Source organism: Octodon degus, unplaced genomic scaffold (assembly GCF_000260255.1).
Source record: "Octodon degus isolate 3935 unplaced genomic scaffold, OctDeg1.0 scaffold00110, whole genome shotgun sequence".
NCBI classification, from domain to species: Eukaryota; Metazoa; Chordata; class Mammalia; order Rodentia; family Octodontidae; genus Octodon; species Octodon degus.
In genome coordinates this window covers 3,120,724-3,145,719 of record NW_004524686.1, presented here as the reverse complement: position 1 = coordinate 3,145,719, position 24,996 = coordinate 3,120,724, and the positions used below count along the sequence as shown (strand labels likewise).

General features: G+C 35.7%; 1 protein-coding gene across 4 annotated transcripts in view; it reads right to left on the bottom strand.

Moving 5' to 3' along the window:
* Nucleotides 1–6,551: 6,551 nt before the first annotated feature.
* The window catches only part of Tbl1xr1 (transducin beta like 1 X-linked receptor 1), a 178,314-nt gene continuing 159,869 nt past the window's right edge, over nt 6,552–24,996 (bottom strand). For 2 of the 4 annotated variants that reach the window (XM_023699085.1, XM_023699084.1), the window contains exons 12-17: nt 23,041–23,162; nt 22,727–22,801; nt 18,280–18,407; nt 17,134–17,299; nt 13,699–13,800; nt 6,552–12,622 (exon numbers count right to left, since the gene is read on the bottom strand). In XM_023699085.1, coding sequence (XP_023554853.1) covers nt 12,596–12,622; nt 13,699–13,800; nt 17,134–17,299; nt 18,280–18,407; nt 22,727–22,801; nt 23,041–23,162 — 620 coding nt within the window. In that variant the 3' untranslated portion in view covers nt 6,552–12,595. The remainder of the gene's footprint in view (nt 12,623–13,698; nt 13,801–17,133; nt 17,300–18,279; nt 18,408–22,726; nt 22,802–23,040; nt 23,163–24,996) is intronic. The other 2 variants (XM_004639335.2, XM_023699086.1) reach the window with 1 other exon arrangement.

Genomic DNA, 24,996 nt, shown 5'->3' with positions numbered 1-24,996 from the left:
ATGCCTTCCTGGCAAGCACAAGGTCCTGAGTTCAATCCCAAAAAAAAAAAAAAAAAAAAAAAAAAAGTTCAGAGACTCAGGCTGGGTGTGGTGGCACGTGCCTGTAATCACCCACACTGAAGAGGCTGAGACAGGAAGACCACCCAGAGCTTCAGATCATCCTGGGCTACATAGTGAGTTCAAGGCCAGTCTAAACTACAAAGCCAGACTTTGCCTGAAAATAACTTTTTAAAAAAGAATTTTTAAAATTGTTATTTGATACAGGGTCTTGCTATGCAGCTCGGGGTGGTGGCACGACATGCAGTAACCAGGGATTGAACTCAGGTCCTTGTACTTGCCAGGCAGGCACTTAGAACACTGAGCTATCTTTCCGGCCCCCTAAACATAAAAAGAATTTTACAGACTTAAAAATATACAATGTAGAAAGTGAGCAAATCTCACCATATAGAGATAAATTATGTATATAATTTTTTTTCTTCCATATTGTAGGGAAGGGTCTACAGGGTGTTTAGGGTCTCACTACTAGATTGGACTCATGGTGATCCGCCTGTTTACAGCCTCCCAAGAGCTGGGATTACAGTAGATCAGGATATATTTGAGAAAAATAATATGCATAGATTTTAGGGTCTTTAAAAGTATATCCTAGTGACACAGGGAGAAAAACTGATCTCAGGTGGATGACCTCCAAATGATACAGGGGAAAAATGGAACTCCTGACATGAAAGGTACCTGGGATGAGTTCGTGTTCTCTAAAACCGAGGAATGCATTTTAAGAACAAATGGAGGTTATGAGCAGAATATATTTATTGTGGGAAAGAAAGCTCCTGTCCAGGAGAGGGACAGGAGGGGGGCCTCTGAGCCAGTGGTCCCCCCCCCCCAGTTCTTGAAATGAAAAAAAAAATGTTGTAACCAAAAAGGCAAGACATAAGACATAAAAATAGGACCGGTGAAGTAACAGAAGAATTGATCACAATTATATAATGGCTGCATGCAAGAAACAATTACATATTTTAAAATGTCTCATTCATAGCCAGATAGTGAAGAAATTTGTTTGATAAACAACTTCTATATTCTTGCCCATATCAGTACTGCTAATTAAAACATTTTCAACAAAATATCCTGTCATAGATGTTTTCTTTGGTGTATTTATAACAGTAAAAACAGAGCGATAATGCCATGTGTGAAAACATCACTGTTGCCAGCCACTGGGCTACATAACTGCCAATCCTGAAAAGCAAGATGTCTTAGGCAGATATTTCTAATAAATAGGAAGCTGACAGTCACATGCAGTCTAACTTCTTATCGCTCATGTCACTAGGCAAAAGGGACTTCTTCTTTCTCTAGGGTAGTTCAGCTTATTTCCACAATCTACTCGTCAGGAACTCATCAGAAGCTCCTTTTATCACCAATCATTGTTATGGGCACTTTCCCCCTCTTCAACATCTCATAACTAATCAATCAAATATCTGTTTCCCAGGAGCATACTAGATTCTGGGGAGTCTAAAGGTAAGTGTTACAGTCTTTACTCTTCAAGAACTTACTCTGTTAAGAGTAGGGCAAGAAACAGTTCTACAAACAGAGATGAAAGGGAAATGGGGACACTAAACTCGGAGCAGAGGCAGACAGACAATGAGCAGGAGGCTGGCCATTCTGAAGCCTAAACTGAATCTAAAAATTAAGAATTAGGAGAGCCTGGTTGGTGGTACGGAGCTATCATCTGGCACATTCAAGGCCAGGCTGGGCCACTTTACTGGAGGTACATGTATCTCAGTATTGCTATATGAAAATGCAATTGAACACAGAAAGGAGACAAAGCTTCCTCAGCTAATTAAATTCACAATTATCATAAAGAAGCCAATCGCTTAACACCTGCCACTGAGCCTCCACCTCAACCGAATACAAAAATCTTGACTTTATAATGGAGCTCCCGAAAGCTAAATGCATAGCTTTCAATTTACCTCAGGAAGTCTACGTACTAGCCATACTTAAACTAAGACTTGCGATGGCTGCCCTCAAGGTAGTCCATAGCTGGTTCCTTCCACAGAGTAAGTCTTTCCAGACACCAGTGACAACTTCCCAACATTTGTCCTGGGTATATCCTCTGAACTTATGGGACCCCTATTATAAGTACCTGGGGTGCTAATTCTTTGGTAAAATGGAACTATTAAAATGCTCTATACACAGAGCTGGTGTTCATTACCACTTAAGTTATCCATGTCTCTAGTTCTAGTTACACTAGAGAAATAATAACCATAATGACACAAATTGGTGACACCATACCTATTACTTATGGCTATTAGAGATCAACAAAACATGTACTTAGTAGCTTTAAAAGAAAAAAGTGAATGCGTGGCCAGATAGCACTATGTCCTAGGGCAGATGTAAAAGTGATCAAAGGCTGGATATGTCCTAAGAGATTACCAAATTTTTAGGCCAAGTCTTTGAGAATTCAAGATATATAAAAATTTTATTTATGTATTTGGTAAAGGGTCTCACCATACAACTCAAACTCGTAAGTGATCCTGTTTTCAGCCTCCCCAGTGCTGGGATTACAGGCATGCGCCACCACAGCTGGACCCCATCCCAGCTCAGCTTAGTCCCCTGGGCCATCTTGCCCTAAAATATTTAACTTACAAGGAAAAGGCCACATTGGCCTCAGATATCTCCACAGCAGTAGTGGTTAGCAGAAAACAGGAAAACACTGAAGCGCGATTCTTAGTTTTAGTGTGCTTTGGGCACTATGGACAGGTGGCGTAACATGCAGACCATCATCACTCTACACATGCTCTATGGCAACAGGTCTAGGGTGGAATAAATATTATCACATTGGGAGTTCTTGATTTTAACAATAATGAAATGAGGTACAAGAGAATGAAAATGTTAAAAATATAGTCATCAAGTATTTGTGTACAAAAGAACGAAATCTCTAATATCCAAGAATCCACTGAAGATGAGCATTCACAAGCCCTATTTGTAAATAAAATCCACAGGACAGTTCCAAATGATGTAAGCCCTAGAGTACTTAAGTCACTGTTACATAAAATCAAAAAGAACTGGAATCAGAATACAAAGTGCACAGTATAAATGAATCTCAAGAATAGGGGTAGAAACTGACTTCTGACAGATCATCCTAGCTTTCTCTACAAGAGGACAGTCATTTCTTATGCTATGTCACGGGGACCATCTTATCAAACCCTTACTACCTGGGTTAGGTGATTATTACTGCCCCGTGTATAGCACAAAGACACAACACAGAGAGGAATCTTATAGATCATCAAGTTATCTATTAGTCAGGACCTGAGATATTGTGACATTAAAATAGGATTATTGTCTCAGACTCCTTTGAAGCAATTTAGATATGGCAGTCAGTGGTTTTTTTTTTTTTTTTTTTTTTTTTTTTCTCTACTGCATGTTCTAATTAGTAAACTATGCCAGGGTTACTTTGGAACTTCTTTTGGTAGTCTCAAGACTTGCTGGGAGTCTTAAGGAATTGAAAACTTATGGATAGTTTCAAAACTCTTTGGTAGGGGAGATACTGGGAATCAAACTTATGACCTTGTGCTTGCCAGGCAGGCACTGTGCCAGTGAGCTACATCCCCAGCCCCAGATACTTTATTTTGACTTGGATATTTTCACATGCATGTAATTTACCTGGGAGATCTTATAATTGGAATTTCTGATTCATTAGGTCCTGACAGGTGATTTCTCAGTAGTTTGTAGATGAAGCTGATTTGGCATCTTTTCAACGAGCAAAGCCCTAAATCACCAATTTCAAACAAACCTCTGCAGAGTTGAGCTCCATGGTAAAAGTAACTGAGGTAGCTATTAATGAAGTACTTTGATGCACATTCTCTTTAGAAACCTAGTAGGCAAGGCATTTTCAGGAGAGGGACAAATAGGGGTCGGTACAAGCTTCCAACATCTCCCAGTTTATGGCTGTAGTGAGTTGAAAATGCACAATCATCATCTTTAGTTAAGTAAAAAATCACAATGTGCACATCCCTGTGTGGGCCACATTGTATCTGTAGTTGTGTTTCTTCTGGCGCCCAACCACACTGAGCTCTCAAACAATGTCCATTGATTTCTTAACCATGAAAGGCAAAGAGATTAGACACTTCACCTATCAGGTTTGATTTTTAGGTACTTACTCCTTCCTTTTCTAAAAGTGTACCTCAAATTAGGTTGAACTGCTTGAATCGTGCCATTACTTTAAAGTTTTTGACTAAGAAGTAATTTTAGATGCTTCAATCTAATCCATTCAGTTACAGCACTTAATGAGCTACATTTCCTTGCTGCACTGCTGAGAGTATTTTGTACACGTCATTACTGTATATCCAGTGCCAGACACGCTTCTTGGGACATATCAGATACTCACCAAATACTTAAGACAGAAAAGAATGAAAACATGCGCACACACATACACACACACACAAACACCTGTCTTAGGAAAAAACCTCTAATGTCTGCTAATTTGGCATAGAGTAGAAATGTGGTTTCAAATGGTATTAGTGCATGGTGATATTTCCATTAAGTTTTCAAGAGATTTATTGTGTATATTGTGCTTGGTAGCAGAAAAAATATCCATGTTTAACAAAATCTTAAGTCATTTCCTTAATATTTAGTAACTTTTTTTTTTTTTTTTTTTTTTGCGGAACGGGGATTGAACTGAGGCCCTTCTACTGAGCCATCTCCCGGCCATAGTCACCGATTTTAAGAGGCCTAAAAAATTAGTTTTCTGCCAACTGTTGCCTGTCATTTATTGGCTTAAACTACTCCTTCATTTCTCTATCTATACTGAATAGATTATGTAATAATTTCACCTAAGAAATTTCCCTATTGAAAATTCCTAAATTTTAAAAGATTTAATTGTCATAAAGGGGTGGGGTTTTACAGATTCTTTGAAGTGCATCAGAATCAATTATTGAATTGTCCTTATACACAAGTATTTATTGCCTAATGCTTGCAGTAATCAGTTAAAATGTAAAAAGTGTATCAAAGAACCTAAATTTTATTGTACAGCACGGCCATGAAAAATCAAAATGGTAACATACCGTGTACTTTATAAATAAGGAATTATTCAGTAAGGGCGTTAGATTAAAATCTTAATTCTTATAAACAAACTATTTACTACCTTGTTTTACCAAAAATAAGATATAACTAGAGATCAAAAGTGTCAGCCTATCTTCATCATTATAGAGTAACCAACAGAGGAAAAAATGGTGAGGTATACTTGTCTGCAGGACACCAGCATCACCACGGTACAGGCCAGTTATTAATTACAGCAGAAGCTTATTTTCTGGGTGGTCTTATTTTTAGGAAAACACAGTACAACCAACTAACTCCACTTAATGGATGGGGAAACATTAGTCAAACAGTAATAATGGTTGTGCTCAGATTCATCCCAACAAGTCAGGAAGAATGTAGATTAAGTCCTACAGTAAGGTTACATCTATAGTACAGGGACGTTCTAAGAAAAATCCTTTATGGTTTCATGGAAATCAATGAACATTACATCACTATGTTTCTGTTTTTCTCTAAATTATGCACTAAAAAATGTTAAGGACAGGTATCAAAATGTTAATACACAAGAGCACCACTGATGAGCTGGTGTAAGAGTTTGGAAAGGAAATCTATTCCATGTTGCATGTCAATTTCCTCATAAGCCTATGTCCTGTTATAAGTCAGCCATGCCAATGATCTCCCTAACACATCATGTATGGTGCAATAGCAGCATATGAATTTAAGTACACCGAGCCAGTGTGACATTTACTTAGTAGGCAAAGTGTAGCTAGGGCCAGGAATTTTAAAAAAGATTCTAATGCACACTCCCAAGTTAATCAACATTTTTCAAAAATTAAAATTAACTTACCTCTAATCATTTAGCTTAATACTTTATTACTTCAACAGCAGACTTGTTCAACATCAAGGTTTATACTCACATTAGAAGAGTCACCCATTCCAGGTAGCAATATTAAAAATACACTGTCTTATTAACTTTATTTAGTGGCTTTCTACCATCATTGTGATATCCACAACAAAAGTGCGGAACTCAGGCTTACCTAAGATAAACTTCATGTAACCAGTAGAAAATAAGATAATGAACATAGAAGAGTGTGCAAATGAAGCCAACAGGTTTATGAATAAGAGCTATTGGCAACATGAAAAACTTTCAAAAATTTTGTAAACTGAATATTCTGGAAACCTATGTTTTCAAATGTCTGACCTCAGACTGACTCCAGTGCCCATGGGCTCACAATGCAAGTGCTTGATTACCTGAGGTGCTCAAGCAGTCTGGACCTTCTCCACAGCAGTGCTGCCCAGTGGCTGGCTCACCTATGCTTTTCTGTTCTATCTGGTATCACAGCACCACTCACCACTGGATTAGTATGTTAGAAAGTTGTTTTCAAAAACACAGTTGTGGAAAAATACAGCTAAATAATAGAACTGCGGTATTTTGTTCAATGTAGATCCAATTGGTCCTACTTCTAGGAATGTGTCTTTCCAACTAATGATATAAACCCAACAGCCAAGAAACATTAGTAATTATAATCTGTACTTTACTAAACACTTCGTGTTTAATATATTATGTTATAAAGAAGTTACAAGGAAATCCTAAAAAATTTAATACAAAAATATTACAAGTTAGGACAATTAAGCATTGAGATATGACATTTAAGAAGCATGCAGAAAAGTAGCATAGGGTTAACATTTCATTGTTGACAAAGACCATTGGCAAAGCAGAGAAAAGCACCACAAAACCATTGTCCACAGGGGCTTTTCCGTCATTGTATTTTTCAAATGAATATATTGAAAAAACAGTAAACTTTAGACTAAATGGCTATGTATTATAATAGGTTAAGAAATCTAATCCATGGTAAAAAGTACTACAGCTATGAAATTAAAAAGTCCCTTCAATAACTGCTAAAATTAATTTCAGTCAAGCTTATATGGATTTAAATTCTCAGTAGTACACCACCTTGGAAAAGTATAAAATACAGATTATTAACAATCTATGTCATGCAACAAAAGTTAACCCTTTCAAAATGAACAGCTGTTAGTTTTAGCAGCTGCAGTGGCTTGTCTCTAATATAACGTGGTAAAGATATGCCTGTATTTATTTCTGCTTAAGGAAATAAAAGGTAGGTATGGGAAGGACAAAATTTTAAAAACAAAAAGATAGCAAAAACTATGTTCAATGATTCTTCGTAAAATGTTTCCAAAAATATTAACACCATTGGGATTAAATCTGAACGGAGTCTCATTTTTTCTCATGATTACTAAGTTTGGAGTGACACAAACAAGTAAAGACAAAAATAATTAAATTGTAATTGGTATACATGAAGGGGACAATGTAAGGAAGTTGACCCTTCACCCTAAGTATCTTCAACATATTCATTGTTCTGTGCTCAACTGCATGCTAAACAATCAAATGAACTAGGTCTCTTATTCTGTGAGCTAGTATCTTTTAAATATTGATTTTTCCAAATAACGCAAAGTAACTGCTATCTTTTAGTTGACCAGATGCTCTATTATTCTTTAATAAAAATATAAAATAATCCCTTCATTAAAAAAATCTTATTTTCTGCAAGAAGTAATAAAAATATCAAATTTCATAATTTTATCTATGGGCTTAAGGTGCGTATCTTGGAAAACAATGTTTATGAGAAACAATGGACTAGGTTCTGATGGCAGCTATTATTATAATTGGTAACACCAGTAAGGGAGAGAAGGACATGTTATATGAAAACTAACTCAGAGCAAAAAGGTCTATTCTACAGAACATCAGAGAAATAAAAGCAGTTAGAATGTAAACAAGAAATTGTAAACAATACCATCCCTCTCTCCTAACTAGTAAATAGTCTATACAAACTACACAGATATAAAGGTTTTATATATGTACACAGCAAACATAATATCAAAATATATTTTATTCTGGACCTCTTTCAGATCTGATTCAAATTACAGTTGTCAAAGCAATACAATGCAAAGGGAAACTGAAACAACAACAACAAAAAATGTGCCTAGAAAGGATAAAAAGGGTTATTAGGGACAAATCATTGTGATGTGAAACCAAAATACAGCGTAAGTGTAATTAACATGGTCCAGGACAGCATAGAACATCTCTATCAGTCTTCCTTACACAATAATCATGAAAACTGAACAATAAAGTTCTTTAACATGTACAAAAAACTGTCATGGGCTGGTTTACACTTTTACAACAGTTTTAAGTTAACTGGATAACCAAAGAAATGATGCAGACATTTTAATCCAGTGCTATAGGTAGGCTCACAGAATTAGACCCAAAGGATTTAAAAATCAAAATGAAAACATAGCTACAATGTCAAGGTCAAGAAAGATTATTTCTGTATTCAAGGATTACAGAGCTACAAAATGCAGTCTGCATGTTTTTATTTGTAATGACATGGATAAGTACATCGGACTAGATTTAACATGCAGAATGTTTTCTTGAACTTATCCAGAAATTCCAAAGAAAACATAATGAACGGCTGGCTTACTAGAAAAAAAAAAAAAAATTATATGCGCCATAGTTATTCACCCTGCTTCAACTGTCAACATAAAGGCAGAAATGAAGAATGCTATCAATACCTCAGAGCTACTGAAATAAGACATCAAATTTCTAAATCAGCATATTAAAAGAGTGAACACTTCCTCTTTCTTCCCACTCCTACATTTAACTAGAATCATGTTTTTAAAAACTTGATAATAAATGTGACACTTCAGAGCTATTACTGGAAGGAGCAATTTATAATTTCCCTACTCTCCTTCCATCCCTGCTGGTTCAAAAAACAAAACAAAACAAGACAAAAAAACAGACAAACAGAAACAACAAGCAGGGTCTCTTCTGGGTTTGCTGCTATTCCCCAAAATGTTGGCATTTGCTGCCATGCCACAATGTTGGTCCACTGAAACAGGCTTTCTGCGGAAACCGCCAGCAGTAATTCACCATATGCAAGTATCGTCTTTAGCATGTGAGAATAAGCACAGGTTCTATAGAAATGTACAATGTGTTTAAGAAAATGAAAACTGTCTTAAAAGAATAAACACTGCATTTGATTTATTTTTCTACTTAGTAAACCTTGTCATTTTTGCTTGCCGCAGTATGATCATTTGTGATTCCTTTAAATAGCAAAAATGCACAGTCCTCATTAGGCCTCTACTCATTTATAGTTTACATTACTCTTAACAAAATCACTCTACATAAACAGATAGCTCCTTAAAAATAGTACTCTCTCATTAAATCTAATTTGACAGAAAGAAGTGTAAGGAAAAAAGGAGTGCTTTATAAGTTAAGTGAAAAAGTACAAATCTTTGGCCTTTCTCTTGACATTTTTATATGTCAAAAAGCAAAAAACCTTCATGTAATTCAATCTAGTGATTACTTTTTGCACCATAATTTGTTTTTTACACCACAAAAGGAGGCACTTTCAGTATCTGTAAAAGTTGTTTAATCCTAAGACATACTTACCTAGAGAATTAATTAAAACAATTTGATACACTCTAAGACCTATTGGAAAATTACCAGTTACCACTTCAAAAAGCCACTTGAAACTCAATGATATTACCTGATTCATTAGGGGACTGGAACAAGTATAAGTAAAGAATTTCCTATGTGGAGAAAAAGATATTCCTTTATGACATTTAAGAGTGGCAGCTGCTCTTCTTTATCTTATCTTAAGGAGTATTCATTCATTTTCCTTTCAGTTTTTCCTTATGAATTTCTTATAGTAGTGTTGTAAGATGATGGTCTATAATGAACACCACAGAAAACTACTGGGTTCAACTTGACCTTCAGGAGTATGTTGTTAGGAAAAAAATAGGAAAAATGAGTTAAGAACCCCAAATATATAACTTTATAGTCAAACTTCAGCACTTGCAAACATATTACTGCTCAAATTAGAGACGATCTTATTTTTTTCTGTTGGAGCAGCATCGTGGCACATCAGCAGGCAATGATGATGTTGAGAACAGCAGCAAAAACAAACACTTGTACGTTCATGAAGAACCCAAGCCTACAAATGGATACCTTTCAGAGAAGTTCATACTTAAAAGACCCAAGACTTCAAGATAATAAAGCTCTGCATTTATAATCTTTTATATGTCCTATTGTGACTATTATGCTAAAGTAAAATAGCTAAAGAATTTTAAAAACCAGGAAAGATGACATTATCATAAAAATGTAACTAGCTGTCTATTTTGGCAGCTATATTGCAGAATTTCTAGCTATCTTTTAATCAGCTGGGGGAAAAGTCAATAACTGTATGCAAATGAATAAACTGTCCATATCAAAATACAAAAGTATTACCAGTAATCACCTCTGACTTTCAGATTTAAGTTCAGTGCAATTGACAAATGCATCGCTAAAGGAAAACGCAGCTTAAACATATTCAAAACATTTGTGTCTATTCCTGGGAGCACATTTAAAAATTATTGCACAGATTTTAAAATTTTTATTTATTTTTTTAAACAACAATAGAGGTCAACCATAGATGTGGACCTCTAGCAATAAAAGCAGGATTTCAAGTGCCAGATACTCAGCATATTAGGTTTCCTACGTAAGTCACAGGGTAATAAGTTCTAAATAGCTCTAATGCGATCCAAAACCCTTTATAAACAGCTGGCACAAAACCATCATGAATGACTCTCTCTCTGGATGTAAATTTTAAAAAATATTATTACAGTATCATAGTCCCCACTAACAATAACTGGGGTACATATAACAATGTCTTGTGAAATTAAGTGTATTTATTCTCTTACCAATAGCAAATGCTACCCTACCTTAGTAAAACCAAGACTTGCTTCAATCAATGCTGTTTTGTAAAAAGAGCAAAACAACAAATGCTGCAAATCAAAGCTGCATTACTTGGGTTAAATCAGTTTCTACTTAAAACTTAGAACTCAGGCTAAAATTTTAGTAGTAAAGGCCTCAAAGTAATAAGTGACAGGAATAGTGTTTTTTATTTGCTAAGCTTGATAACAAGCAACTGCTTAATCAAAAATTTTAAGGTATAAATTTGACAACTCTTTTCTTCAAACTTGACACTCCTGGGTTATTTTAATCATGACAAACCCTGTTAATACACATACACATAGCCTCATGCTAACATTTATCTGTATATTTTACTTTAGTTGCATGAGCAAGAGGAGATTTGATACTTCTTTAAGAAAATACTTGATATAAACAGAGTAAAAGACATGATATAGTAGTGATTACTGGAAAAAATAGCAGCTTAAATCTATCTATACTTGAAAAAATGTAGTCACAAGTACCACAAATGCAGATTCAGAGCAGCAGGGAGTTAGTGCAATTATACTTTAGAAAAAAAAATTCAGAATCACTATTTAAAAACACCTTGAAGCAAGTCTTTTATTTTAAAGATTGTTTTTCAAACTAAGGTAGCAAACATTTTGCCATGTAATGGCAGTGTTATACGCCGTCATCTTGCTTTGTATAAAGAAAAGTAACATGAGAGATTTTCAATACTGGAGTTGGGTTACATCACACAGTGAAGCTTCTATACAGGACGATGGATACTTGGAGAACCTAACCCTTATCCAGAAACATTGTAATCTCTTAGAAAACAAAGCAAAACAAACAAAAAATCCAAAACTACTTTGCTCCTTTTCACAATAGTGCACATTTTAACCATAATTTAGTTATGGCTACAAAACATCAGAAGATTTTTTAAATGCATCTTCTCTATGGTATTTAAAAAAAATTTTTTGTGCCCTTCTAGTCTTTAATTGGCAGAAATGTCCCCCAAAAGAAGCGACTGTATTCAAGCCACATCACCGAAAACAAAAAAACAAACAAACAAACAAAAAAATAGAGCATAATACCCTTTTACTGATGTGTCTCATAGATTGACATGACCGAAGTCACAAGTTTTCATTTAATTTCCAATTCCCTCTTTAACAATATGCACCAACTGAATATATGCTCTGAGAGCCATAAAATGTACCAAACATCTACCTCTTTAAAAAGAATGCATAAAAGTATTTTTAAGAATTTTTTGTTGTTTAAAAGGTGAAAAAAATATATAAAGAAACTGATTCACTCCCTTACTTCATGCATCCATAATCTAAACCAAAAACGAAATTTAAAAGCAAGAACAAACTACTGCTGCAAATTTTTATAAGTCCATTTTCTCTGTACATACAAACTGCTCACTACTGAAGGGAAAAAAAAGAATATAATCCATGGTGTCTGCTGATTCAAAGGGAAGAAACAAGGCTGTCATTAGTATCCAAAAACTGGTACATGTATGGTCTGCTTTTATAACGTATATTTCTTTCTCTCTTCTGTTTTTCATATCCAAAATGTCTAAATGCTATTTTAGGGGCACAGCAGATTAAATTCCAGCACTTGGTGAACAGAATTCACAAGCTGTGACAAAACTCTGTCATCTTCAGGGTGCAATTTTGTTTATACACACTGTATGTATATATTTCTTTTAGACTTGGCTGTAGTGGACTGGCCATGGTTCAAGTGGGACTACAGCAGTACATGGGTCAGGGACAGTCATTTTGGCTATGTACACATTCATAGTCGGTCCATGGCTTCCAACTAGTAGCGCTATTTCCGAAGGTCTAATACACAAACCTGTAAGAAATTAAAACAATCAACAAGTACATCAAGAATTTGTACGTTTCAAGTTCAAACTTCCTACAGTACAATTTAGAATCTGTTCCTTAGTTTTGTGTTCATGATACCAATGAATTATTTATCATCAGGGAAATGTGGGCTTAACCAACAGCAATTAAGACACATAGTCTAAGTAAGTGAAGGAAACAACCATGAGTCAATACTACAGGGAAAAAAAAAGTAGCTAGGATTTTTAAGAGCCACTTTAGTAATTAAGTGTGAAAAAAATTCACACAAACTTTTCTAGGACACTAGTGACTGATAATCACATATTATATTAAGCTATAGCTTCAGTAAATAGCAAACTTATACTCATTCCATGTTCTCCTTGCTTTTAGAACAATGGAAGCTGTAATTAGTATTTTTGTGGACGTTTCGTTTGGTTTGTTTTTTAAGGTCAATTTCATCCCCATTTCAGCATTACATGTTCATTAATACAGGAACTGACTACCTCTAACATCGCTTCCCTAAGACAACACTTTTACTGGGAGAGCAGAAGTAGGCATTAATTCATCTCATGCTCAGAATGACATTCCACTGTACTCACTCTCATTAATAAAGATCTACATAAGGGCCGGTGAGATAGCTCAGTGGACTCTGCACAGGGACTGGGGTTCAATACCCAGCACCACATGCTCCACCAGCCTTGCCCCCAGGCACGCTGAGCCAGGGAGTCCAGGCATGGAGGCCCACACCTGTAATCCCAGTACTGAGAAGGCTGAAAGCAGGAGAACCACTATGAGCCCGAGCTAGATAGTGAGACCTGTACAAATTACATTTAAAAAAAAAAAAAAAAAAAAAGATCTACATAAAAACTCATTACTTGATTATAAGGACACTGGTTTGACAAAGAGAATCTTAACTTTGCTTTTATCAAGGAACATGATAACAGATAGCCTTCAGACAAAAGGAATGTGACCACCATATCTTAAACTTATTTGCAAAGCACGCTCTTGTAATCACTACCACAATAAACCACATTCCAGAGTGCACAAACACACACACCACCTTGAGAATCACTACACCATACTTACTGAGCCATCTGATGCACTGGCTCCAACTTTGTCTCCTGCTGCATTCCAGCAAACTTCAAAAATTCCACCTGTTCCCCTATAGCTGTGAACTAGAGCACCTGTCTAAAAAAGGAAACACAGAATGTTAAAATTATTGCAAATTTAGACTGGGCGTGGTGATGCCTGCCTGTAATCCCTGCACTTGGGAGGTTGAAAACAGGACGATCACTATGAGTCCAATCTGTGTAGTGAGACCCTAAACTAAATGCACTAAAACACACAAACACTGAGCTGCCACTAAAGAACTAAAACTCATCCCAAAAATACACATGATAAAGGCATCTATTAAATATAGCAAGCTGTCAGAGGCCCCACACTGAGAACTAGAAAACAAAAATTGTGCTTCTGGAGCTCTGAAGTGGGAAAGCTCTAGCTTTCTTAGCTGTGTCCATAAAACCAAAGATGCTTTTAGTCATGACTGGTCAGCAGCACTGAGGAAACTGAGTATGTTATAGTGATCCTTTGCAAACAGGCTGATATTATATTATCCTTTTATAAAAGAATTGTTTCACCTTTAATATTTCAGAACTTGCACTTATTTTAGCCTTGAAGCTAAGTCCCACCTCTGGCTAAGTCTCACCTGCAGCTTTATGGCAACCTAAAATTTTAAGCTAGACAACAGACTAAGCTACTTAAAAATAACATGGCAGCAAGCCATGCACCTTGCAAACAGTTCCCCACACAGTCCACCCAAGTTAATCTCTGGGGTTCTTTCCCTTGGCTTTCTTCTGTAAATTCAGTCTGGTTTAGGTGGCACAAACCACAGATACACTACTAAACCGACCAGATTGGCATGGGCCAAGTGCCTCTGAAAAGGTCTCATAATCTGACATTAATGAAAAAAATAAAAATATCTGAGTATAGTAGGCCTTGAATATCTGTGATCACTAAAGAAAAAAAAGGAATGGTAACAAGAACCTCTAGTCTGCTATGGTACAGAAAGCAAAACTGTAGTTAATCTACAGACCTACAATCTACGTTCAAGGTTACAAAGAAAATTTTTCCTTTCAAAAGCACACACCAAACACTAAGCTTAAATTGGGCAATAATGAATCAACAACGTATTGTCAACAAGGCAATGCTACAAGGGCCAATGGATCAGATCACGAAATCTGTACATATTTAAATAAGACAATTACCTGTCAAGTGCATATGTAACACATTATCCAAGTAATGTTTCTATGTAACATTTTACTATAAAAGTAGGAAAGACCTAAAACAAATGTGGCAAAAGTTCCTATCAACTTTTGTCAATAGACAAATGAAATATTTGTAATATTATTACACTGGACTCCCAGTTCATAAATTTGATTTTATCTACAAGTTGGGTTGCAAATCAAGCTGGCTGAGAACTGAATCAAATTCAGTGGTTAGGCTGAATATTGACCTTATGGGGAAAATACGGAAAAATTTGATTAGGTTCTCATTCAGTTTGGTTTGTGACCAGAACTGTGGAAAGAACTGAGACCATGAATTGAGGTATCATTCATTGTATCTGTCTGAAATATTTTGTAAAGTGAAAATGAACAACGAAGACTAACAAATACACATGGAGATTTGTATTATTTATATTTAGACTTATTTTCAATTATTCTTAGTTTTTAAGAAGTAAAAGTACATAATTTTTCCCAAAGCACAAAGCAATAATTTGGAGATAATTTTTGAAACACATATATTGTAGCTAATGAACATACCTGACACAGGTACATATTCATAAAAACAGAACACAGAAGCAGACATAAAAGTAACGATAAAATACTATAGGAGGTATTTTTTTATCTTAAAGTTTTATTCAAAATATTCAAAGATTCTGGCTTAACTCTTCAACTACGAAAGGTTCACAGTTCCCAAAGGGCTTCTTCCTGCGTAAACAAGAAGTTCCTAGAGTTCAGACTGACCACCAAGTTCACAAAGGCAGAGCATGATCAGCATGCACAGAAAACTGAATGTGAACCCGCCTCACATTACAAAAAAGTCGTCTCAACCTCACTTCTAAGAAAAATATAAATTTAAGGCTACTCAAACGTAACTTTTCACCTGTAAACTGGACATTCTCCTTCATACTAGAGAAAGTATAAAATGGAAAAACATCAAACAAAAACCCAGACTGCTTTATTGAAGAAAAAACTCAGAAAGAAAACTCACAATAACGTAAGGGAGTCATAGAGGATACAACCAAGAAAAGAAGCAAAATTTTTCAATGGACAGCTCTATAGGTTTGGATTTATTCTGAACCATGTAAATGTATATGACTTAATCAAAAACTACTTCAGGGCCAGCCAGATAGCTCAGCGGACTAAAGCGCCTGCTTAGGCAGAGCACAGCAGCCGGGGTTTGATCTTCCTCATGACATGCCGGCCTCGCCCCCAGTGCACACTGAGGCCGAAATTAGACTGGGTGTGGTGGTACGCGCCTGCAATCCCTGCGCTTGGGAGGCTGAAAACAAGAGTCTGGTCTGTGTAGTGAGACCCTGTAGACTTTGTACTAAATACATTAAAAAAAAAAAAAAAAAAAAAAAAAAAAACTTGAAAGTGATGATACATAAAAAAATAATTTGTGAAATTAAAAAATGGCCATGATCATCAGCTACAAATAAGAAAATGACTCACAATAACTTATTCCATTTGGCCTATGAAGAAAAGGCTGAGGCTAGTGACTACTATGAAACAGTAGGTGCAACAAAAGACTTTTTTTTTTTTTTTTTTGAAACAAAGCAACAGGCTGTTTTCTTGACTTGTACGAATTTCTAAACACTGCTCCTGAAAAGGTAAAACAGTCTCTGATAAATGAGGTTTAGCTGTAAAATCTTGTCCTTTAATATACTTTTCAGTCTTCATTTTTAGCTCCTTCAAAAAAATTTTTTTTTAATTTTTGCTTATTGAATCTAGAGTTTCGCTAAGTAGCTTGGACTTACACTGATCCTCCTCTCTCAGCCTTCCCAGTGCTGGGAATTCCAGGTGTGTGCCACCACACCCAGTTTCAGGCCAGCATGGCACACCTAGGTTTCCGGGGCCAGAACAGCATGTGATACTGGGGATTAAGCTTGGGTCCATGCACTGTGCTGCTTGCCAGGTAGGCACTTAGACCGCTGAGCTATCTGCCCAGGCCCTGTAGCAATTCTTTTAGAAAGTGTCACTTATCTAAACAAATACATCTTAAACTCACTCTAATACATAATGATAATGTACATCCATACCTAAATTCTGATCCACATACCAAAATATAATTTTGTTTGGTTTTGATGTTTAGTTATAAATTCCCCCAAAATATATATTTGTTTTTAAAACTAAGCATTAACCGAATGCTACATATCGTATAACTAAAATGGGATAAGAAACTGCTGTACAGACAAAAGGTTCTAACGAAATGGTGCATGTGATCATCTGAGTAACATACCTGTGTGTTCCAGATGTGTACACATTTGTCAAAAGAACCGCTTGCCAGATATCTGCCATCAGGACTGAAAGCTACACTGTACACAGGCTCTTGGTGTTTCGTCAAAGTATGGATGCAAATCCCTCGGTCTACATCCCATAACCTAACAGTAGAATCAAAGGATGCACTGGAAAGGTAAAGAAAATAAGCAATAAAATATAAGCAATAAAATACTCTCCAGTCTTGTCCCTCAACTTCCTGTATTCTACTCCCAAACAGCTAACAAATTCCTTAGAAGAAACAGACTGTAAAAGTATTGTATAAAACTGGAAGCTTAGAGAAATACGTAGCTATAAAGGAACTTCCAGGTCCCTAAACTGGGAAGTATCGATGAACTAATTATTGTATTCTTTTTAATTTTTTTATTGATTCATGATTCTCAACTCCAAATTGACCATATTTTAAAGTTTACTTTTTTGTTTTATTAGTGTATTTTAAAATTCACTTTTTTTGATTAGTACATGTTTGCTATACATAAAGTTTATGTTCGTCACAAAGAGCAGGTACAAGTACACAGCCTATTTCTCTTCCCATCCAATGTGTTTATAGCACATGACCACACTGCTCTGCAGGGAGCGGCTGTGTGGACAGAACATCTCAATTTCCTTTTCATCCCATTACCTCTCCTCTCTCCAACTCCTGATTCCCTGCCCATTTGAAGGAGCTCTATTTCCTATTATCCATCTTTTATTTTGTTCTTTGTATTTTGGGTTTCAGAGTACTAAAGAAGAATAAACAAGCCATTTGTAGGAAAATAGATGTAGGTAATCAGATACAGTTTAAATATCACTTGGTTTCTCTCATATGAATTCATCTCTTTTATAAGATGCTGATGGAAATATATATATATTTTTATATATAATAAAAATCTTCAATCACTTGAGTTCTAACCAAAATTCAGTATCAGTCAATATTTGATTATCTCCAAGTAGAAAAAAACAATTATCATCTGAAATGGCACTAATAAAACTTCACATTTAGATGTTCCTATTAAAAATATATTCCTTGTAGGATACATTACCAATTCATGGAATCTTTAATTTTCTGTCACTTTTATAAGAAGTTTTATTTCAAAGAATAGTCATAAATGGAAAAATAAAGTATCACCTTGCTAACATAAGGTTGGCATTTGGATTATTTGTTCCTGGTCCTGTTGGACTCCACTTAATAGTATAAATTTCTTTATTATGTGCTTGCAAATCATGAACACAATTGTCTTGTTTCATACTCCATATCTAAAACAAGAAAGAAAGAAATGTTTAGCTTTTTCATAAAAGGAGTTTATTTTAAATCAAATCTTGCCAGTCTAAAATACAAATGATATTAATAACAATTATGAACGTCAAAAGAAATACTTACCAATGAATTTAAACAGATGTAATATATATCTTTCTATAAAAATGGCAATCTTTAAGTTCTTAAAAAAATTCACTATTGTGAGGGGTAAGTGTCTGAAACTGAATTAAGTGCAATTGTTCTAACTTTGCTTTAGACAGTGTCAGATGGTACAAATCTCATATTCAAGAAGTTCCTTCATCTTAAAATGTTTAACTCAAAATTTCTATACTGTCTCAAACAAAAGCCCCAAATTATAAATTGTTTACAACATAAAATCAAGAAAACTGCAGATGTGAAAATAACTTACAAATTCAATGTTGACTCATACAAAACAAATGAAAACTAACAGATGCAAGACTTACAGTTTAAAAAAATGGGTAAATACAGAATAAGCATTTCGTAAGACTTTTTAAAAGTATATATTATTTTCCAATGAAATTCCTAGAGTATTTCTTACAATCATTCAATACAGGCATGGCAGTGGAGAGATTCTGCGGTATTCTGCCAAACACACACAACACCAGGGGCCAATGAAAAAAAAATAGCTAAAATTCACTTAGGGTATGTAACTAAATAAGAGATAAGGAAATAGTACCATATTGTTTTTGTAGCTCAGGTTTCTGTAAACCACCCCCTGCATAAAAAACATGTTTCTAAAAGTTTTAAGGGGCAGACAAATAGCTCTGTGGATTGAAGTGCCTGCAAGCAGGCGTAAGGGCCAAGGCTTTGATCCCCGGGCCTGCCGTGCCAGCCCCACCCCTAGAGCCCGCTGAGACAGCAACTGAGACTAGGCCTGGTGGCGTGCGCCTGTAATCTCAGCTCTTGGGAGGCTATAAATAGGAGAATCACTACAAGGCTGATCTAGTAGCGACACCCACCTTTCCCTTAAAAATACAAAAAAAAAAAAAAAAGAGAGAGAGAAAAAAAAAACATAAATAAATAAATTTAAAAGAAAACTTATTAGACCTCTCAATAAATTTGATATTGCTGACATTCTGATTCCTGGAAACATCCTGCTGTGTATACACTCTCTACTTTGGTCCTTTCTTTTTACCTTCCTGATCTGGGGATTGTTAAAGACTTTCTTAAGGTTTATCTGTTATTCTCTGTTCTCATAAAATTGCTCCATTGCATATTATCTATCTTGTTTCTAATTTAAAATATTCCATCAATTGTAATCACTCTTAGTATGAAGAAAATCTCTAATAATTTCTAACTCCTACCAATCTCTCTAGCTTGTAACTCAGTGCACAGTGCAAAGTTCTCTAGATGCTAGTCTTTTACCATTTCTTCTTATGTGCCATATACTCTTCCACAAGATTTTTTTTTTTCATTCATAAGCCTTAGTACATGAAGAGAGAGCAAGAAGAGCTAGGAAACATGACAGAGGCAAGCCATACAGTTATATGTTCAAGATGGATAAGGCAATGATCCTGAGAATCTTCAGAAGATTTTCAAATCTAGCAGTTAATTGGAAGGATTCTCATCCTGACTAACTATATATACTAACTCCTGTGAACTAAGCAACTGCACTGAAGATGGCAATTTGTAATAGTAGGTTCATGTTTGGAGTGCCTGTCATTCTGGTCTTCTGAAGACGGGCTGCTTGTCATGACACACCAGTTGCTGCCATGCTGTCTCTCGGGTAGATGATTGTTTAAAAAGGAAGGGGGTGGTGAATGAAGGCAGGAGACAGGAAAAGGAGTGTTGCGGGACTGTTCTGCAACAATGTTGTATATGGTTAGATTTCTGGACTTACGTATAAACATATATAATTCTTTATTCCTATTTTTTAAATATATTTTAATTTTTTTAAATTTTTTTGTCATATTCTATTGGGACTTAAAGTTTAACATATCAATACTTGATGAAAAGTATCTGTTCCATGTTATGCCTAAGATGTTTGATATTAAGACAGATAGTGAGGTTAAGCTCAACACCCTAGGTTATATGGTAATAACAATAAGCTTCTCTTCTGGAGGGTTAACAACCTAAGTTTGCAGGCCCAAAATTAGAGAAAAAGGAGGGCCGCAAGGAAAGCCAACATTTTGGCCCTAGCCTTCCAAGGTCAATTAAGACTCAGGACATATGAGAACTTGTACTGTTAATAACATGTAACTCAGTTGTGTCCCAAGTTTTCTGATCAAGGAGATTATGGGGCCAAAGAGGAAAGTGATCGATGATGTAGAGTGTGCCTAAGGAGACTCACATGGAGAGAAAACATTCTCTCAGGCTTTCATGGGGAACACATAGGCCAAGCAATGGCCGTGACTCATCCACAAGGCTGACACTGACAGAGGATCTACAATCTGAGGTACAGGATCTCAGGATAAATCCTGAGGGGATTTCACTGACCTTATCAGATCCAAAAGCTACAATTCTTGTTACATAGGTCTTGCTTTATCTTCGTCTTAACCATCTAGCAGAAAAGTATAAAAATGAAGTACAAGAAATAAAGCCATGTTGTTATGTTGAGCTATAGGGGACTCAGGTCAACAACTCTTGACATTGCCAGTCAAGTAGAAGACCCAATACTATTATGGATTACTGGACTCTTTTAGAAAATTTTGCTGAGTTTACACACCTTATAATATTTAAATGATGAACAAAAAAAGGGGATATAGATGAATGACCGTTTTGTATCTGTGTATTCAAAATGATTAGGATAGATATATAGCTACATTCTCTTAATTCAAGGAATAGAGGGATTTGTTCTAATAGTGTTTGTAAATAGGATATCATGTCTGCATATTGTACAACAACCACTAGGAAGGCAGTATGCAGTGTATTAATTATTGGAACTGTCCTACCAATTTGATTTGAAACTGTCTCACTGCTATTTCTCAATAAAACTATGGAAAAATAAAAAAGAAAAATTAAGAAGAAAAGCCTCAGTACATGTATATATGAGCAGAAGTCCAAAGAAATAGCATTAAGAAAAGCACTTTTTCGCTGGCCAAATTGCTCAGTGGATTAAAGCTCCTGCTTAGGCAGACTCAGGGACTGAGGTTCAATTCCTAGTATGCTCCGATCTGTGTAGTGAGACCCTGGGGACCATATACTAAATACATTAAAAAAAAAAAAAAAAAAAAAGAGAGAGAAGTATTTTTACTACTGTTTCCATGGCAGCCTATGCTTTAAGAACTAGCTAGCCAAAACCACAGCAGGTATTTCAAGAAAAAAACAAGATTCTCACTCATTTAGTGTATACATGGTAGAAGAAGTAGTTTTCCCTCAGGATTATATTGTGTCATAGGATCTGTGGATGTTGGTACTGCAAAAGTCGAGGATAAAACCATTTTCAGTCGAGTTAAGTTGTTGCAGTGAGGACTTAAGGTTTCAATCATTTGAGATTAACATGGGGTGTTCCTACCCCAAAACTGCTCTCTTCCTAACTGTGGTAGGTGATATGCTTAGGTCAATGGTACCTGGCTTTTTTTTTTTTTACCATACAAGGAAAAAAATTCCCTGTGGAGATATGGATGTTGGGTGTGCTCACTAGCTATAAGATTCTCTGCTATATGTTTCCCAGCAAGAATGCTACATATTCATACCAAGTCAACTAAATACAATTCATAAAATTTTAGTTAAATCCACAAATTTATAAAGGTCTTGAAGACTCAGAAGTCAGACTTTTACATGTAAGAACAAACTCTAACTGCACCACATCTGACTTTCTAATAGTGAAAATAAGTTATGGTGTCATATTTCTTACTTTTTTTGGAGTTTAACTTTGTGCATCAACTTGATTTGAGTTATGGTATATGCAAGTATTTGGTTAAACATTCTTGGTATTTCTGAATTAGGAACAAGTAAAGCAGTTCACCTTTTGCAATGTCAGAGGGCACCATGTGGATCTGATAAAGTGAGAGCCTCAATGAAACAAAAAGGTGACTTTCCTCCTCCGGCCTGACTGTTCAGCTGGACACTGAGTTTGCGCCTGTACTGGCTTTCTGGGGCCAGCAGCTGTCAGCTAGAAGACTATGGGCCTGTGAACCCGTACTTCACAGCACTTCTATTAATAACATTTATTTACTGTACTCAAAGTATTTTCATGTCATTTCAGAAAAAGTATATAAAATGTAAAACAGTCAGTGATTAAGTAGTTTTGAAAGTCTTAAAAACATTTAATATAACAAAGTAAAATGGTCTTAAAGTGGCAGGAGTAGCCACGCTATGACAAACCACCCTATTTCTTCCCATTATCTAAGTTTACCTTCAAAGTCATGTCATCAGAGCAGGAGGCCAGGAGATTGCCAGTTGGGTCCCATTTGATAGCATTTACTTCATTCTAAAAATAACCACAAGTATTTGTAAAACTTCATTTCAGGCTGCTTTGGGGCCATTAAACATACTTATTTCAAAATTATTAAGTTTCTTTTAAGTGAGAAAGGAGCTGGGCATGGTGGTATATGCCTGTAATCCCAGCACATGGGAGATGGAGGCAGAAGGATCCACTGAGTTCAAAGTCTGAAATGTTTAGTGAGACCCTGTCCCCCACGCCCCACCAAAGTGAAAAGGGCTTCTTACCGTATGTCCCTGGAATGTTTTAATAGGCCTGTCTTGTCCTAATTTGCAGACGTGTATACACATATCTGTACTACAAGAAGCAAAGGTGTTGTTGCTCTGCCAGTCAACATCCAACGCTGGTGCTGGAAAGGAACAAGGTTTAGTCTGTACGGATTATACATATACTGAAATTTAGGATTCTGAGCTTTGAACTATGGCTGAAGAGTGTGCTAAACAGCACTTAAATACTGTATACACTGTGAGTTACTAGGAATAAAACAATGCTATATAAATATCATGAATATTAATAAACTTCAGTTTATCTCTGTGTTAGACACATACTAACATGAAGCTATCCTGGCTTATTAACTTATAAATTACTAGCAATGGTTCTTGGGTTCCTTTTTGTATGATAAATCAAAACATTACAATATTGCTTTTATTTTAAAATTCCCTGAGTGTTCAATAGACAAGAAGCCTAGGTTCTACTACTCCCTAATTTCTAGGCCAAGCAAGTCACTTAACCTCTCATGGTAATTCCTCATTTAAAAAATATGGATAAAATGCCAGTTCTAAGCTAAGTATGCACCGACACTGTGAAGATCAAGTGAGATGATGTGTGCAGAAAATCACTCTATAAGTTACACAAATGTTCTATAAGTACTGCTATGTAAGTACTGCTATTATCACTCAAGTGATAAACCCAACACTACATATAACTTGCATTTATTTCTTCTAAGCAGTTATTGTCAAATACCTCTGAAAAGTCAAATACTTCTTAAAATCACTTTATTTAAAATCTTTAAAGCCCAAAAAGTTGTCTGGCATTTAATAATCTGACTTTCATTTTGATATGATTAAATATTCTTTGTTGTTTCTCCCATAGCAAGGTAGAAAAGCTTTCTATATTTAACAATATTAAGGTAATGACAGCAAGTAATAAGCAATAGGAGTACTGCATATAAAGAACACTGGATTTGAAGCAAATTTTTGGCACATGAGCCAAGAATGGTTTGTACATTTTAGCTTGGAGAGTGTCTGGAAAGTGTATCAAAAGAAGAGAGGTACAGTTACCCAGCACGCTTACTAGGTTACACATGTCTACGGCTACACTTCCACCGTAAGGGCAGAGCTGACTAGCTCCACCACACAGCCAGTGGCCCTTTATAGTAGTTTGTCAAGCTGACTTTGGAGGAAAAAAACAGCTCAAGAGAAAAACTGGAGTATTATGCATTTTCATTATTAGCAACACAAAGCATTCAATAAAGGCAATCTAGGCTTGTGTCTGAGGGAAGGCAAACAAAACTACACCTTTGGGATTATAGGTACTTTTTGAGTTTTTGCATGAAATTCATATGTCACCTAAAAAAATTAAAAGGAACAAGAACCTAAAGAGAACACATTTCACTAAGTTCTATTGTTATGCTGATTCTAAAAATCAGTCAGTAGGCATTAAAGGTTTATATGTCAGTACATAAAATAGTATTTTAAAACAACTTAAAATGTTTGTTTAGTAAATAACTGAGAAATAGGGGTGAAAGTTGAAAATAATCTAGAAGATAGTGTAATAAAATGCTATGAAGAAACGACGTGTGTCAGAATTCTGAGCAGTCTATAATATGTGAGGAGGCTAGAAAATTAAAAATAGCATTGAAACAAATAATACAATTAGGCTCACTAAAACTACATAAACGAAGATTCTAAGAGCTGGGAATTGTTGCAACCTGAGTGGTAAGGCTTCTATGATATGCCTGGATCATAAATCAGAGTGGCAGCTGGGTGTGATGACCCACTCCTGTAATTCCAGCACTCAGGAAGCTGAGGCAGAAAGGCTGTCTTAAGTTCGAAGATAGCCTGGGCTATATAGGGAGGTCAAGGCCAGCCTGAACTGCATGGCAAGACTCTGTCTCAAAAAAAAAAAAAAAATCGAAAGGAAGAAAAACAGCCTAACATCAATCAATCACAGTGGCTACAACC